Below are 19,107 nucleotides of genomic sequence, written 5' to 3'. Positions count from 1 at the left end.
TGTTTGTCATTCTTTCAGGACCTGTTCATATGCAGATGAAGTTGGGCCAAACTGAGATCACTTATCCCTTACAGTTCTTTCATTTATATAGTGGACTGAATTCTGCAAAACTGGACAATTAGACGTTGTTTGTTTGTGGACAAATTCTTTCCGGTTTGCAGAAACATATCGGATCAGAGGAATATATTAAACTTCCCGAATAAGCAGCCTACTGATCAGCAGCGCGCTTCAGTACATATATATGTCTAGGTTCCTTAGAAAATAGTAGGCAGTGAACTGATGAAGTTGAGATTCATAAATTTAGACAGAAACACATATAGCTACTAGGTTGGACACCTCATCAGGCTAATTGTGTTGAGCTAAGTTTTGATGACAACAATCAGTGACGTTTGTTTGTATAAGATCCCTAGGGATCTCTTAGTAATTTTCTAGTCATCAAGTCTAGATTTGTATTTATAATTTTTTGGTCAGTCAAGTCTCCAACATATGTAGCAAGGTTTGATAAGTCAAGTCTACTACGATATATTTTTCTTTGGTCAGACATGTCTTCTACAACCTATGGCGTTCCCATTCTTAGAAACAGTTATTGGTACTTCTCGATTTCTATCTCTCCACACTTCATCTTCTCTTTTCTTGATCCGTTCCATAGCTTGTACCTACCTTTAATTTATTATCATTGTTTTACAGGTTTTATGATATTGATGTACAACTTTGAAACTTACTTGGATTTCCGCCAACATGCTGCTCTCAAACTTCCAACACTTCCTAAAACTTTGGAAGGAGTAATCAGCCCAGAAAAGTTTGAGAAGTCGAGAGCCTACTGTCTTGAATGAAGGTATATGTGATTCTTATTGACCAACAATTCTCCCTATTCTAATAGCCCCACTCTTTAACAAGCTCACCCCTGTAAGTGTTCCAAATATATATTGATCACTAACTGAAATCGATTCATTCACCATTAATTCATTAATTAAGTTTGGTTTTGTTGTCTTATTTTCGTACTTAGTTGAGACTATAGCTTCCGGAGGGTCCGCTTAGGGAGAAAATTGAGAAGCTCGCTTCTTCCCTCATATTTCCATTAAAGAAGTTGTTTGTCGTCGATGGATCTATAAGGTCAAGTCACAGCAATGTGAGGACGTTCACAATGTTTACGTTGTTCTGAATTTTTGTGGACTTTCTCGATCATCTTACCTATATATCATGGTACAGGCCTATATGTATGGATTTTTTAAGAACAAGAGGATTGTCCTTTATTTTACACTGATCCAGCATGTATTAATTTCATACCAAAAAATTATCAAAACTTGTATTGTCTCGGTTAGTTTGTTGTTGTATATATCATTGTGGAAAAAAGGTATTTATGTGTGTAAATGAGTGCTTGCAGTGCAAAAATGATGAGGAAATTGTAGCTGTTCTAGCTCATGAGCTTGGCCATTGGAAGCTTAATCACAGTGTATACTTATTCATTTCTATGCAGGTATGTATGCTATGTTGTAAATCATTATGGCTATATCATGTAAATAGATATAGGGTAAATCATTATGTTGTTATAGGCTTACCCTTTCCATGTTTTATGGATGACTTTAGGAATCCTTGTTTTATGGAGGACTTTAGGGGTCCTTGTTTTATGGAGGACTTTAGGCTACATGTTCCCTATCTTCCACTATATGTAGTCCATTTCTCATCCATGTTATGAGGAGAAAAACAGAAAATACTACACTTATTATCTGCATCTAAACTCTCTCTCTCTCAAGTTCTTAGAAGCAAAGCTCTCTCCATTTTCTGAAACACTTTCTATGTTAGTTTTACAACACGTTATCAGCACGAATAGCTCTACGATTTGGATTGCAGATTGACAAGAGGAGAGGTGAATAACTCTTGGGTTGCAGAGAAGAGGCAGTTCATCATTCAATCAACATCAATCTACCAGCTCTACAACCAAGTATGTTTTTCCAAGCAAAAACAGATTTTACTGTTTCAGTTTACCTTCTGTCCTCTGTGTTCCCGTATTTATTTAAACTAGTAATTCAACTCCAAAATTCACCAAATTTTGTATGCTAGAGCCTCTGTGTGTTTACTGCATCTCTGTAAATTTTCATATTTTTCTGGGTAGTTTTGCTTAGTGTTTCAGTTCGTCTTTCGACTGTTGTTCAGTAAGAACTGCAGTCATGATTTATGACTTTTGTTGAAGCATCTAGTTTAACCTAATCCTCTATGAGAGACACTTATTTCTCTTGCACTATAATTGGCATAATTGAATGAGAAAAAAGGAAAATCAGTAGCTTTTAATTTAGCTATCAACTTCTTCAGTTCATGTATATTGTGGCAAATATTTATATATACTTGTTTGGACTTTGTGATAATGATACATCTTTCCTTCATTATTCATTATGATAATGTTTTGTGGTGTTACCTGCTCATATTAAATTTAAATATTTTACCCGCTTAAATTCTTTGCATTAGAATATATATGTGCGGAATGCAGGTACTTAACGAACCGGAAGTTCACACACATAAACATTGAACCAAAATTTCATACATAAATATTGAACCAGAAGTTCACATATAGTATCGAACCTGTAGTTTTGACAACACTGAAATATTATGAATCTTTCCAAGTAGGCTCACCCAATTCGATGTGATGTCTAGGCAAGATACAATGAGGCTGTGTACTTAAGAGAGCCTCGCTCCACCCAAACCTCATACTCTTACCTGGTCGTATTTAATTGGAGTTACCAAAAGAGTTGAGTAATAACTTTTCATTCCTTGGCAGACCAGCTTGAGCCCAGCAGGCCCACTCTCCCTCTGCGGGACCTAGCAGCCTAGCAGGCCTCACACACCATTTGAATTACGCATGAAAGGCCGGGTCACAAGCTCGCAGACTAAGCCCGATAGGCTTCACTATCAAGCCCACTCCTTTGGTCCAGCAGAATCAAATAAAAGGAAAAATGATTTGATATTGTAAATAGATTCACCATATTTAATATGTGTAATTAATTGCCAGAAGCATTTATTCACATAATTGTGTGATAATTAATATGTTATTTTACTAGCATGCAATTAATATCTCAATTAATTTGTGATTTTTATTTATCCAATTTGTGAGATTATTTCAATTTGCTCAATTCAATATTATTGTGTTACTTGTCTAAATTTTCGCACTAGAATATATGTGTAGAAAATGCAGGTACCTAATGAACTAGAAGTTCTAAATGAACCAGTAGTTCATACACATATCGAACTTGTAGTTTCGATAATGCCATTTAAGAAACTTGAAGTTTCCTTCATAAATTCACCACACATGATAAAACCAGTAGATTTTACATGTTTAATCCGATTTTCCATACCATGTTATAGAACCTGAAATTCCTATTAGTTGCTTATGGACGATATTACCCAAAGCACTAAGATTATTTGTTCCTTTCCTGTAAGAAATACCAAATCTCAACAAACTTGACTTTGTTTCTTTGGAGGTTTCCGGAAGAAACTATCTAAAGTGGTTCAAGATGTGATAATTCATCTAACTGCAAAGAAGATGAGATCAACAATCAATGCTAACAATGTCGTCATTGAGGCTTTTAATATGAGTGCCATAATTTTCAAAGGAAACATATGGAGAAAACACTCCAAGTTGAGTATCCGATGAAGAGGATACACAGACTCTTTGGGTCGCTCTAGAAGAGCACTTTCACCATCAAATGACCATTTTCTTGCTTGAAGCAAGACATGATTGGCAGAACGAAATTAGCCCATATGACCATCTGCCACTTGGCCAAAGCCCAAGAGGCCATGTAATCAAGCTCCACGTGGCCAAGGCCCACGTGGTAGGAACCATGATGCCATAACTCAGCAAGCCCGAGTTGAAAGGAACACTGGTCCGGCCCGCTGCCACCAGAATCGATCAGCATGATCTTTGTTATCAATGTGGAGGAATTGACTGCTGGTCCCGCACCTGTTGTGCGATAGCCTAAGCAGTAGATGAGTATTACGCCAGTCGCAGAACTCGAAATACCAACTTTATTAAATGGTCATTTTCTATCGATTCCACACTAGAGATCATGGATTTTCAGGCAGTTACTGAACATACCGAGGATTAGAACTCGAAGACATGGGTATAATTGGCCCCTTGTGCCATATCTATTTCATCTTAATGAATGAAACATCTTCGGATTTTGGTGATTTATGTTTTCAATTATTTTGGATTATAGAAATGTGGTTATGTTCGAATATATTTAATTCAATAAACTTATTCATACATGTGATCCATTGAATTAAATAAATGAATAGGCATATTCTGTGGGGAAGTTTGTTGTCTGGTTAAAAGTGCTATTACGCACACCATACTCCGAGATCGGAGATATGTTTCAAACTTATTGCCCATGCATACCTCTGTGACAACCATATCAGGCCAATCCAACCTGATAGAGGGCTATGGCAAAGCCCACTTTATGTTGTCCAATGGTACTGAATTTACCATTAATGAGGCCTTATATTCTCCACGTTCCAGAAGAACGTTATTGAGTATTAAGGATATTCGAACCAACATTTATCACGTTGAAACCCCTAAGAAAAATGAGTGTAATATCTTTGCATAACCTCTGAATGTGCGGCCAGAAGCGTATATTGGAGAAATTGAAATTTGTTAGCCAGAAGCTAACCAATTCGAGCAACTACTTGCTATGGCATGACCATTTGGGACACCCAGGTCAAAGTATGATGCACCGTATCCTCAACTTATCACACGGGCATCCCCTTCTGAATAAGGGTCCTGTGTTTAGTAACACATTACGCCAAACTTGCTCGTTAGGAATGTTAAACTCTAGACCATCATGTGCAAAGACTAGTATATACACACACCATTTTTCTGCACAGAATGCAAGGAAAATTTGTGGACCTTTCCAACCACCATGCGGACAATTTAAATATTTCATGGTTGTGGTTGATGTATCGACAAAGTGATCACATGTTACACTATTGTCCACAAGAAAATGCTGCTTTTGCTAAACTCTCGCCCAGATCATGAAATTGTGGATCACCACTCGGATTATCCCATAAAGTCCATAAGACCTGATAATGCCGGAGAGTTTACAGATTGTCACTTTGATGAGACAGTCTTCCCGCCGTTAGGGGGAGATAAGAACGTTACCGTTCCTGATGAACGACGTGAATTGACGTGGAATGTCCCCACTATGTCTCATCTCGATCCCCGAACCGCACAATGCGATAGGGAAGTGCGGAGAATTCTAGATCTACAAAGTGTAGCCCAAAATATGCCAGACGCTTTCTCTGATCTAGCTAAAGTGACGAGATCACATATACCTGCTGCAAATGTGCCTGCAAGAATAGATGTCCCTGTAGGACGCATTGTCCCGGATGGACGAGGTACGACCATAGCGGCTAACCAGTCATATGTCCCTGCCCAGAAGTGAGGTAGACCACTAGGTTCGAAGGATTCCTATCCCCGGAAGAGGGTAAAACCAGCACAAACGAATCCACTAGACATCGCGATCTCAACTGATCCATCTCACGAGATAATTCCAGATTATGGGTCCGTCCTAGAAGAGACAACGTTGGGGGACGCTCCAACGTTTGAACCCACTCTCGAGAATAGAGAAATCTCGATAAATTATGCATGCTTAAGTGAGATTTGGAATCGAAATGAGATTATCATCGATGATATATTTGTATTCGCGGTAGCTACCGAAATTATAACTAGCGATGACATCGAACCTCGCTCCGTTGATAATGTCAACGTAGAGACGAATGGCCAAAATGGAAAGAAGCAATCCAGCTCAAATTAGATTCCTTGACAAAGAGAAAGGTGTTTTGGACCTGTTGTTCCTACACCTCCCCATGTTAAACCTGTAGAATTTAAATGGGTATTTATAAGGAAGCGTAATGAGAAAAATGAGATTGTGATACACAAAGCTCGTCTAGTGGCGCAAGAATTTTCTCAACGCCCTGTGATTGATTACGAGGACGCGTATTCTCCCGTAATGAACGTCATAACGTTCCACTACCTTATCAATTTGGTAGTTTCCGAAAAACTGAATATGCAGCTTATGAATGTGGTCATAACTTATCTCTAGGGGGATCATAATACAGAAATATACCTGAAAGTTCCTGAAGAACTTAATATACCCGATGCAAATAGTTCTAGACCACGGAACACGCTCTCCATTAGTTTTGAGGCGTTCACTTTATGGATTGAAACAATCCAGACGGAGGTGGTATAACCGTCTAAGTGAATATTTAATCAGGATGAGATATGTGAATAATAAACTATGCCCATGCGTGTTTATTAAGGAAACAAGTTCCTAGTTTAGAATTGTGGCGGTCTATGTCAATAACATGAATTTGATCGATACTCCTGAAGAGATCAAGGAAACCGCAAAGCACCTGAAGTTGGAATTTGAGATGAAAGGCCTTGGGAGAACAAATTATTGTCTCGACCTGGAGCCCGAGCACAGTGCAGATGAAATTTTGGTCCATCAACCAAATTACATCCAGAAGATGTTAAGATGCTTTAATGAGGATAAAAGCAAGCACACCCATGGTCGTCTGAAGTCTAGAGAGAACCGTATCGTCCTGCAGATGATAACGAAGAGATATTGGTACCAGAAGTCTCATATCTAAGTGCAATAGGCGCATTATTGTACTTGGCTCAATGCCCTAGATAGGACATCTCATTCGATGTGAACTTGTTAGCTAGATATAGCTCTGCGCCAACACGCCGCCACTGGAATGGCATGAAAGACATTTTCCCGCTACCTTAGAGGTACAACGGATATGGGCTTATTCTATCCCTACGCATCAAGGAATGGATCAAACCCCCTTGATCCTCAGAATGATGCTCGCCTTGTTGGATATGCTGATATAGACTATCTATCAGACCCGCACAAGGCACGTTCCCAAACTGGTTATGTCTTTACCATTGGGAATACTGCAATTTCTTGGAGGTCTACGAAATAGACACTTGTTGCTACATCTTCGAATCATGCTGAGATACTAGCTCTTCAAGAAGCAGTATGTGAATGTACATGGCTAAGAGCCGTTACAAAGCATGTTCGAAGCACATGTGGACTGCATTCCACCACTGATGAACCAACCATTATCTACGAGGATAATGCTGCTTACATAGAGCAGATGAAGACGGGTTTCATCAAAGGAGACAACACCAAACATATTGCACCGAAGTTCTTCTTCAATCAGCAACAACAGGAGCATCAGAAGATTGAAGTCAAGCAGATTCGATCTGAAGATAATCGTGCAGACCTCTTTACCAAGTCACTACCAAAGTCTACATTCCAGAAGCATGTTCAAGGTATTGGTCTACGTAAACTATCTGAATTACCTAACATGTAATTTTCAGGGGGAGTCGAAATCAGGGGGAGTATCCCGAAGCATATACACTTGACCATCGTGTACTCTTTTCGTCCTTCGTCCAGGGTTATTTTGTCCCACTGGGTTTTGTTACCTGGCAAGGTTTTAACGAGGCACATCTTTAGAATGGTCACCCCACTTATACTACATCCTGAAGATGCTTTGATTTGACATATATGCATTTGCTCATCTTTTCCCTTCGACCACGGGTTTCTCCCACTGGGTTTACCGGGCAAGGTTTTGGTGTAGCAAATCTAAATGCATCCCTCTCGTAGACATACTACCTACTTATGATGCTAATAAGAAGACTCCACTTATCTCCGAAGCTGTGATATTACTACTCCACACTCATACGCGTTGTGCTCTTTTTCTCCTTCGACCAAGGTTGTTTTTTTCCCACAGGGTTTTTATTACTTGGCAAGGTTTTTGATGAGACAACTTAGAAGCGCACAACCCATGCAACACTATTGACATGAAATATCCAAGGGGGAGTGTTGTAAATCATTATGGCTATATCATGTAAATAGATATAGGGTAAATCATTATGTTGTTATAGGCTTACCATTTCCATGTTTTATGGATGACTTTAGGAATCCTTGTTTTATGGAGGACTTTAGGGGTCCTTGTTTTATGGAGGACTTTAGGCTACATGTTCCCTATCTTCCACTATATGTAGTCCATTTCTCATCCATGTTATGAGGAGAAAAACAGAAAATACTACACTTATTATCTGCATCTAAACTCTATCTCTCTCAAGTTCTTAGAAGCAAAGCTCTCTCCATTTTCTGAAACACTTTCTATGTTAGTTTTACAACATGCTATAGTTTTTCTTGCAAATGCATGTCATTTTAGAAACTAGTGACATTTATGGCCGGTTGACTCTGAGTAAGCTCTTCAGTATTGCTGTGTGGTAAGCTCTTCAGTATTGCTGTGTGATTTTTCTACATTGGTGCAGATCTGTACGCTGTTACACTTTGGGTGATATGCTCTCCTGAGAAACTCCAGCAGTCTGTCTCAAAGTTTTGGGTTTGATACCCAACCTGTAATCATTGGTCTCATCATATTTCAGGTATCAATATATAGCCCTTTTGCTAATTGCATAACTGTTCTATTTTGCTTTTACAGTAATCTGTTGGTTCTGAATATGTATAATATTAATTTGATCACATATATTAATATGACTACACTCTCTGTTTGCAGCATACCATAACACCTATCCAGCACCTAGTACACTTTGCTCGTAACCTTGTGAGCCGAGCTTTTGAATTTCAGGTGAACCATACTTCACACTTTTGATTTCTTTTCCTTCACCAGATCTGTTTTTCTTTACCATATTTGGTTCTTTGTAGGCTGCTGCTTTTGCTAAGAAACTTGGTTATGCCTCTTCACTTCGAGCTAGTCTTGTTAGGCTACAGGTAGCTTGTCTGATTCATTAATTCAGGCTGGGAGGATATATAGCTTTTGTTAAGTTCTGGATCATTTTATTATATCTGCACTACTTTTTATCTTCTTGCTAAAACAGTTTACATCATTACTAAACTGAAATTTGATGGTATTTCCCAGGTTGGCTGCAATTGGTGAAACAGACAAGAAAGCAGACTAATATGTGAAACCTATGGATGATCAGCAGCACAAATACGATTCATCAATCTTAATTAACAGAAACTATCGTGCTCATGATCATCAATAATGCTGTTCTGTTTTCTTCTATTCATTTAAGTTCAGTGAGGATTGACATATTCCTAGTTCAAGTACTGCTATCTTGATTTATTAGGACAGAATGATTTATAGTAAATCAATACAGTTCCTTAGATTAATATGATTTATAGTCCCTGATGAAATTCATGACTAAAAGACTAGTTTTGTTCTAGCCATGAATTATGGTACGGTATTGAATATAGTGCACAAATATCGAACTGTTCAATAGCAGGGATCATTGCTGAAATGAATGTTCCAAAATCTTTCAAAAGGGACTAGGGCCGAGGTTAACTTTGGATCACTTACTAAAATCTTGGATCCCAAGTCATTCAACCTATGATGAATCTTAGCTAGTTTACTTTGAGGACACTTATAACCTAGCCACTGCTCATCTGGGTTTTTCAAGTCACTCAATGAAATCTTAAACCTATAAGTTCGTGTTAAACTTGTGATTGTAGTCTGTAGTCTAGGCAAAGTGATGTTTATCCTTCCCTATCAATATTAACTTCTCCAAATTTGGAAAATGTTGAAGGAGTAGTCATGATTAAGTAATGTAAGTACAGAAATCAATGACAACAAATGAATGTGAATTTGGTGCATTTCTAATTGGCAATAACTACAAGTCCATCACCCCATGATTGCATCTCATTACTTATTACAAAACTAAATAAACTTACTTTACTTCTACTTAAATATCAAATTCTTTCCAAAACAATTTCCTAAACAATGGAAGACATATTTTTAGATAATAAAATATGAGTGTCTTGAATTTTAATTGATCCGATTTGGTTTTGCATCTTATGTCTACAAAGCTCTTGGGTGTAGTTTCTTAATGCCCCATGGGAGATGTGCTGCTCTAGTCATTAGCTCTAACATTAACTCAGCAGCCCATCTTCCGCGCTCTTAGTCATTTATTTATTTTTAGTTAGTTAATATAGTGTCGTTTTTCCATTTAAAATGAAAAGAAAGTGGGTTTTAAAAGGGTTCTTCTTCAATCGGGTCATAAAATGGAGTCGGGTGGAGTAAGAGAGACCCGTCACTATATATAGCCCTGGCAAAAACAATTTGCTTTTGACAAAACCTCTCTTCCTCTCTGCACCTCCTCCTCACTCAGCCATGGAGTTCCCCTTCCTCGAAGCTGTGATTGGTACTCTTCCAAATGCCCTAACCTCTTTCAATTTTCCGATTAACTTTCCCAACTTCTTGTTTCTGATTCAAAGTTGTCATCTTTTTTCGTCTATCTTGCATTAGATTACAGCTTTTCTTGGGTTTTTCTTGTTCATCTGAGCATTAGGGCATTGTGGGTTGTGCTTAAAAATCTTTACTTGTTTCCCAAATCTTGATTTTGAAGATGTGCTAGGGTTTTTCCGGATTAAAGTTCGTTTCTTTAACTGCGATTCTTGAATTTTAGAGCTTCATGTTTTCAAAGAGGGATTAGAGTGATCTAACAAAGAAAAGGAATTAGAATAATGGGAGCTGGGTCAAAGTTTGGACTTTGAACATTTGGGTTTTATCGAATTGTGACGTCACAGCTTCAAATGGGTTGTCCTGTTGTTTCCCATAATAGTATGAACAATTGGGCTTGATGATTTTTCTACTTTGGTGCAGATCAGTACGCTTTTAAAATTCAGGGGATATACTCTCCTGAGAAACTCCAGCAGTCTGTTTCAAAGTTTTGGGTTTGATACTCAGCCAGTTATCATTGGTCTTATCATATTTCAGGTACCGATATTTGGCCTTTTTGGTTCAGAATATGATATATCATAGGAATTTGACATATACTATAACAGGACTTTGTGTTTGCAGCATACCATAACACCTATCCGAAGCACCTTTGGTTCAGAATATGATATATCATAGGAATTTGACATATACTATAACAGGACTTTGTGTTTGCAGCATACCATAACACCTATCCGAAGCACCTTTGGTTCAGAATATGATATATCATAGGAATTTGACATATACTATAACAGGACTTTGTGTTTGCAGCATACCATAACACCTATCCGAAGCACCTTTGGTTCAGAATATGATATATCATAGGAATTTGACATATACTATAACAGGACTTTTTGTTTGCAGCATACCATAACACCTATCCGAAGCACCTAGTACGCTTTGCTCGTAACCTTGTGAGCCGAGCTTTTGAATTTCAGGTGAGTCTATACTTCACAATTGGCTTTTGATTTATTTTCCTTTGCCTAATCTGTTTCTTATCATATTCGTTTCTTTGCAGGCTGATGCTTTTGCTAAGAAACTTGGTTATGCCTCTTCACTTCGAGCTAGTCTGGTCAGCCTGTAGGTAACTTATCTACTTCATAATTTCATATTGAGATGATACATGTTTGTGTTTGCATCTTACCTAGTTGCTAAATAGAATTTTGATGGCATTTTTCAGGAAGAGAATCTGTCAGCTATGAACATCGATCCATGGTACTCGCCATATCACCATTCTCATCCCCCACTTGTTCAAAAGGTTGGCTGCAATTGGTGATGTGGACAAGAAAGCAGACTGATTGATAGAGCACTGTGCGTATATGATTTATGAATCTTAGTTGACAAAAAGCACTGTGCTTATCATCGTCAATAACATGTACTGATTTGTTTTCTTTTATCCATTTAAGTATAATGAGGATTCACATATTCATAGTTCACGACTTCACATACGACTTACCTTTATTTATGGTGACATGTGTAGCTAGTAAATCAGTAACAAAGGATTCAGGAGAAAGATGAAGAGTGAACATGATCAAAACAGTTGGCTTTTATTTGTGTATAATGTTTTCAGACCGTTACAGAAATGAAGACAAATTCATTTCTATTTTGAGTCTCACTCATTCCGCGAACCAAATGGGACTAAGGGTCACTGTTAATCATGGCTGCGCGCATACTGAGTAGTGAGTTTTGATATAATCCAGATTTCTATGATTAACAGAATTTTAAGTCTGAAAAAACTCATGGCTATAAGACTTTTTGTTTTGTTCTAACCTGGAATTATGGTATTGAGTACGCTACACACAGTATCTAATTGCAGTGTCATTGTTTCAGAAAAAGGATATATTAATTGGAAATTTGGAAGGTTAATAATTTTGGATTACTTATTGAAATCTTGGACACAGAGTCAGTTTCAACCAATGATGAATCTAGTTTACTTTGAGGGTTCTCATAACCTTAGCACTTAATTGTCACTCCAAAATCTTGAACTCTGAAAGCTTAAACCTGTAAGTCTTTGGTGTAGTCTAGGCAAGTCATTTTCTCTTTGGTTAGTCAAGATTACTTTTTGGTGTAATCTTACAATGGATAAGCATGAGGAAAGAAATCCCGCCACATTAATTACAGAGGGGTCATGAGAGGAGGGCCGGCCTTGACTTTGTGGAAACTAATGAATCCGTATCCTCTCCTTTAGCTCCCTTAGAGCAAGTCCACCGGTCTTGCTTTGCCCGGGCAAAAGGGGAGAATGATGATGTGGTGACCAGCCAAACATCAAAACTTGCTTCCACCGGTGTAGTTTTGCCCAGCCAAGGTTTGGCTTTCCTTGACCGAGGGCAAGAAAAAAGGCAAAGCCCTGACTAAAACTATGACCAGTCGAAGGAGATGCCAGCTCGACCCAAAGTCGGACGTGGCCGACGTCAGCGATAGAGAGACGCGGAGGAGAGGACGCGTGGAAGCCGTTGGGTGAACAGGGGAGGTGTTTGTTGCCGGAGGACGATTTGCTCCGCCTGGGGTTGCTTCGATCTCGACCTGGGGGCAACGTCTGGGCGGGCTGACGCCACGGAGCGGCTGGGCTAGGTGAGGCGACCTCGGAGGGGGCCGGGTCCTTGCCCGGAGGACGCCGGAGGACGGAGAAAAATCCGGGTCGGGTCGGACGAAAAACAACGGGGTCTGGTGCAGCTGCGAGAGAGAGAACCGGAGGGGGGAAAATGAAAAAATGAAAATTTTTCGTCCTTTGAAATAAAGTAGAATTTTTTTTTTTTTTTGCTATCTATAGAAAATTTACAGATTTCAAAAATTCATAATAAATTCATACGAACTCCGAATATTGCGTTCTATGTATGCACGAGATCGTATCGACGATCTCTATAACTTTCATGAATGAAGTTTTCCCAAATTATGTATGTGTAAAAAGTCGATTTTCGAGACCCCCTTAAAATTATATAATAATGAACAGTGTTGACCGGGCAAGAAAAACAACGGGTGCAAACCCATGTCCAGTGGCAGTGAATAGTAGCTTGACTGGTCGAATTCTTGACTTCTCGACTTTGCCTTTTCTTGACTACAGGTGGACTTGCTCTTAGAGCAAGTCCAGCGGTTGGACTTTGCCCGGGCAAATTGGGAGAATGTTGACGTGTTGACCGGCCAAGGCAATTTTTGCAACTCCACCGGTCCATCTTTGACCAGCCATGTTTTGGCTTTTGATGCCCCTAGTCAAAATAAAAGGCAAGTTCATGACTAATTTGTTGCCCAGCTGCCAGCTCGCCCAGCATGCATGTGAGGTGACTATTGCAACTGACAACCATAGAGTGACGCGGAGGAGACAAGGCGTGGAGGGAACGCACCAATGAGGTGATAGACTGCAATTGTTGACTGCAATTTTTTTAAAAACCGATGAACAGTAAAAATGAACATTGAATTTAAACACTGAAAACCCATTGGTGAATAGTGAATTTTGGGTGAACAATAGCGTGAACAGTAAAAAGGTGAACAGTGTTGACCGGGCAAAAAAAACAACGGGTGTAAACCCATGTCCAGTGGCAGTGAATAGTAACTTGACCGGTCGAATTCTTGACTTCTCGACTTTGCATTTTCTTGACTACGGGTGAACTTGCTCTTAGGGCCTTGTTTTTCCTAGACTTTTAATCCTGGCCATTAACTGCATATCTAAGGGCTCATGAGTGACCACATCAGCACATTCTGAATAATAAATACAAAAGTTAGCTTTCCCACGTTCACAGAAACTAACGCTATCTAAACAGCAAAAAAAAAAAAAAAAAAAAAAAAAAAAAGCAAGTCCCTCTCACCTTCAGATCCCCATAGTTTCTGGGAATTCAGTTACACGCCCAGAAATATTCCAATCTTTATGCATAGTCACCACCTTAGGCATAGCAGATTGTTCACTTGCTTTTCTTTGATACTTATTGGGTTTGGTTTAGTGGAGAAGAGAAGAAAGTAGATCTCTCTCTCTCTCTAGCAACTGGAACGCATCAACCATTATCCGCCATTAACGCTTCTTAATGCTTCTAGTATATCAAGCTCTGGATTTTCAACGATTACCCACAATGCCGGAGAGTGCATCTACAACCGGATGCCTTTTCCTCTTTATTATTATGGATTTATGGATGTCTTACTTGAATGGGATGAGAAGATTGTCCCATTTTGGATTTGGGGTTAGAAACAGAATCAGAAAATCCCAAATTTCACAGATACTCACAGGCCTAAATTGACATTGGAGAGAAAGAGTTACTTGATTTCAGATGGAATTTCGGCGTAGGTTGAGATCGTCGTCAAAGACTGAAAGAGATGGAGATTTCATAGTCTTTCTGTGAGATCTTGAGAGGAAGGTTGAAACAAGGTTCTAAATATCTGCGATATTTCCAATATATCCCCTGATATCTCCCTTTTTCGACGGACCGATATATCTTAAGGGGTAAATATTTTATCTTCTACCGTTTCTGTGAAATTTCTCCGACATCGTCAAATATTCCCGATATATTAGATATTTGCGATATATCCCCGATAAAGTGAAGAAATATCTGTAAAATTTGATGGAAAAAAAAAAACTCAGTAATTCTCTAAATGCAAATCTGTGTGAAGAGAGATCTCCTCAAGGCAAATCTGGGTGAGGAGAAATCCTCTCAAGGTGAATCTAGGTGAGTAGAAAATCCCCTCAAGGCGAATTTAGGTGAGGAAAAAAAAATCCCCTCAAGGCGAATCTAGGTGAGGAGAAATACACCCAAAGCGATTTTGGGTGAGAAGTAATTCTCTAAATGCAAATCTGTGTGAGGAGAGATTTGGTACTGTGACTATGTATGTAACTCTGTAGTTGAATAATAGAAAGAAGATAAATGTTCAATTATTCAAATGAGGCCAAATGACTTTGCAGAAGGAACCATATACTGCTACTACAACATGAAGTTGCGGCTGCGAGATAGACAGGCAAAGAATAATGTGGTCAATGAAAACAACTATATAGATCTACTTCATGTTGTAAGTGAGCCGCTTGATAATGGCATTGATCAACTTCATGATTGGATTATGCATGCACACCTCGATGATGAAGCTGGAAGACCTCTTCCACAAGTTGTAGAAACTGCAACTAATGCTGGAATCAACGTAGAGAGAGTCTTATCTAAAGAAGTTGTTAAAAACCCAGAGGATAATTCATATAGTGATGATGCGTGGGGTGGTACAACAACTCCAGATAGTTCTAATGATGGTGGAGAGGGTGGAAGCGGAACAGGTGGTGGAGGTGAAAGATATGAATATGGACAATCTTCTGTGGGTGAAGGATTAAACCAATTTACCTGTGAAGGTAATTTTGATCATACCACCCAAGATGAAGACCACGGAGTGAGAACAGCTGGTCATGGTGCTCAAGAGAATACCCGCTATGGGAGGAGGACTAGAGGTGCAACTGATGATCAAAGTACCCCATCTGATGTTTCTTCAATTGCCTTAAGTTTTGACTCTATCAGTTTAGGCACAGAGCGCAGTGGGATCTCAAATGAATCTCATGAAGGCAACAATCAGTCATCCAGTTGGGTTCATCCTTATTATCCCCTTATAGGGGAAACAGTCGGCAGCTCTAAAGAGATCTATAACTATCATTTTCATTACTACAATTCGCACTATATGGGTCATATGTCTTGGTCTGATTATTGTATTTTCGTAGACCAGCGAGCGGCTTTTCAACCGCCTAGAGTCTCTTTTTGGATGTAGATGAAGTTGACATTCATATGTATTTATATATAATTCTAACTTTCTAATAAATTGACTTTTTCAAAAACGATATATTTTCTCCTATATCCCCGATATTTCTGATATCTCTCTTTTTCAAAGTTCCAATAGATATGAAGATACCGATATTTAAAACCTTGGGTTGAAACTTAAAAGTCGTGTTATCGAATAGGGAGAATTCTATAAATGGTCACTGAACTATGACTCATTCGACATTTTGGTCACTCAAGTTTTAAATATATCACTTTGGTCACTCAACTATTACACTGTCAATCACTTTAGTCACCCAAGGAGTATTTTTTTCTCACTTTAATCACTTCTCCCAATCATTCTAATTCATATTTATCAATTTTTTACAATTAATTGGATGAAAATTTAATACCCTGGAAATTCGTTATTAATTCCTAAATGTTTCCTGGAATTAATAAAGTGTTTGTTTATACGAGTTCGTGGTTCGAGGGTGGAGTGGAATTATTTTCGGACGGATAATTATTCGAAATGCACGTTTTAGGAGGGATTACGAAGTTTGACTTTTTTTAATTTGGATTCTTCGGAAACTTCATTCACGAAAGTCGTAGAGCGTGTCGATACGAGTTCGTGGACATGTGGAACGCGGAAATTGGAGTTCGTATGAGAAAGTTATGAGTGATTGAAATTTGGGGAAATTTCTATAAATATAAGAAAATTCCGGATTTTTTCATAAATCCCAAAAGTTCCGAAAATCCCATTTTCCTCCCCAAATTTGCTCCGTTCTCTCTCCTCCCTACCAGCGCGACCCGACCCGAACCCGGTGTACCGACCCGGTTCGATCTCTTCCGTCCAACGTCCGCCGACGACGAGACCACCGCAGACTGCTTCGTCTCGTCATCGCCGTCGTCCCCTTGGTGCTCGATCACGGCAGCAGCCACCGGAACTTGGAGATCGGAGCAGCCAAAGACCCTAAAACGGATTCGGCCGGATTTCACCGATTCCAGTATCCCCCTGGTCGATCCATTCCATTTTTGGGATCGTCTCTTCCTCCTGATCATCCTCATATAAACCTTGCATCACGATTTGGGGTGTAGAGCGCTAGATCAAGGTATGACTTTTTCGTCGGTCCACAACGAATCTGGAATCTGATCAGACGCACGAGATTAATCCAACTTCCAAGATTGATCTAGGATGATCTAAACCGAATCTCGCTTAGCTCCAGGTATGAAAGTTGATCATCCCTTCATTTTGAACAAGTTTGTAGTTGACGACTTTTGCATCGAGGTGGTTGACCCGGCGTTGACCGCCCGCTGACCCGTCGCTTGTGGTGGTGCGTGGCAGCGCGTCTGGCCTCATTTTTGTGTTCTGTTTTCATATTATTCATCTACGCATCGATACGGTCGTTTTGATATATCATGAGGTCATTTTGGAGAAAGTTGATGCATGCTAGGGTTTCGGTTTTACTCGTTAGCTTCGGTTTGCGATCTGCAAGGGTCCGACTGACGGAATTGCTTGAAATTTTGATATATTGATCGTATAAGTATTCCGGAGACCTCGGGTGGTCTCGGATGAGGTTTCGCCTCGATTGGCGTCACTTACGGATTTTTGGATTGTTTCGGGAGTTTCGGAATTTAATTGTTTTTGGTGATTCGTGTACTGAATCGAGGCTGTACTTTCTTTTGGTGATTGACAGTACGTCCAGTAATTTATCTTGGCTGTTAGAGAAGACGCAGCTGGAGTTAGAGGTGAGTAACTCTCACGTGGTTCAATTACGAACCGAGTTACATTATTGTTCGATTTAATCGTTAAATTGTGAAATCGTTTTCTGAAATAAATATTTGTTTTAAAATATATGAACTTGATCGTCAACGGTTCATAGGTAAGTAAAATGAGTTTTATTATAAAAATGATTTTTCACGGGTTTTGTATTTGTGAACTATAGTTGGTATTAGTAGCATTCCTGAGCGGGTGACTACGTATATATATATTTACGTGGATTATATATATTGGTGCAGTTGGGTAATGAGGTGGAATTAACATGATTTTGTGAGTTCGATGTTGCTATTGTTATGATTTAATTTTCTAGGGAAATGAATGAATTTTGGTTGTTTTGGAATGGAAACAATTTTATTTGGACGGTTCGTATTCGAGAGTTTTACTGGTTAAATTGTGTTGGTGTGTTATGGTGTGAAAATAATATTTCGAAATTGATTTCTATATTGTTTTTGAAATGGGAGTTGAGCTTTGAAAACAATATTTGTGCGGTCAATTATATTGTTTTGAAAAGTATTTGGAGTTGTGGTGTAACATTTTGGGTCGAGTGGGACCTTTTTAAATGTTTTGTTCCGAGGGTCGAAAGGCCTGAGGTCCGAAGGTTCGGGGATAACCTCAGTGCAGGAATATCGGGATACCAAGCCTTTGGCCGGGTGATTGGTTATGATTCAGTTAGAGCTCTAGTCTGTCTGCAGTTGTACTGCTTGGGGGATAACTTTGTGTTATGGCACTCAGGAGTACATTTTTTTGAAAGAGAGTCTCGAGTGTATGCTTTCTTTTGTTGTCCGAGGAGGAACTTGGTTTTCATATTATGGTGTGAGTTGTTTTTCTTGCGTTGAAAGAATGATTTCTTGGTTTTGGCGGAAGTTGTTTGATTTCTTTATTTATTTTCTTTTTTATTTCTATTGTTGATTTTAATGTAATCTCCTGAACTAAACTATATGCAGGGATTACTATGCTTTCCCTTGTTTGATTTTAATGTAATCTCTTGAACTAAATTATATACAGGGATTACTATGAATTCTTTTGTTTGTTTTCATGTGATTTCCTTAACTAAGTTTCTATGCAGGGATTACTATGAATTCTTTTGCTTGTTTTCATGTGATCTCCTGAACTAAGTTTCTATGCAGGGATTACTATGAATTCTTTTGCTTGTTTTAATGTGATCTCCTGAACTAAGTTTATATGCAGGGATTACTGATTTTGCTTAATTCTTATTGTGGGTTGTGATATGTAGTGATTGGAAAATGAGTTGGGATGTCATGATTTTGGCAAATGCGTTATGTTGAGGGAAATGAATATAATTTTGTGGTTGTGCCGTTGAGG

At 38.9% G+C, this 19,107-nt stretch overlaps 1 protein-coding gene and 1 pseudogene across 1 annotated transcript in view; both read left to right on the top strand.

Moving 5' to 3' along the window:
- Positions 1–496: 496 nt before the first annotated feature.
- Positions 497–9,301, top strand: LOC133714097 (CAAX prenyl protease 1 homolog; annotated as a pseudogene).
- Positions 9,302–10,095: 794 nt separating this feature from the next.
- The window catches only part of LOC133714093 (CAAX prenyl protease 1 homolog), a 42,856-nt gene continuing 33,844 nt past the window's right edge, over positions 10,096–19,107 (top strand). Inside the window, exon 1 of the mRNA XM_062140168.1 lies at positions 10,096–10,228. Coding sequence (XP_061996152.1) covers positions 10,198–10,228 — 31 coding nt within the window. The 5' untranslated portion in view covers positions 10,096–10,197. The remainder of the gene's footprint in view (positions 10,229–19,107) is intronic.

Source organism: Rosa rugosa, chromosome 6 (genome assembly GCF_958449725.1).
Source record: "Rosa rugosa chromosome 6, drRosRugo1.1, whole genome shotgun sequence".
Lineage (NCBI taxonomy): Eukaryota > Viridiplantae > Streptophyta > Magnoliopsida > Rosales > Rosaceae > Rosa > Rosa rugosa.
The sequence above is the reverse complement of the archived record's forward strand: the minus strand, read 5'-3'. Positions and strand labels throughout refer to the sequence as shown.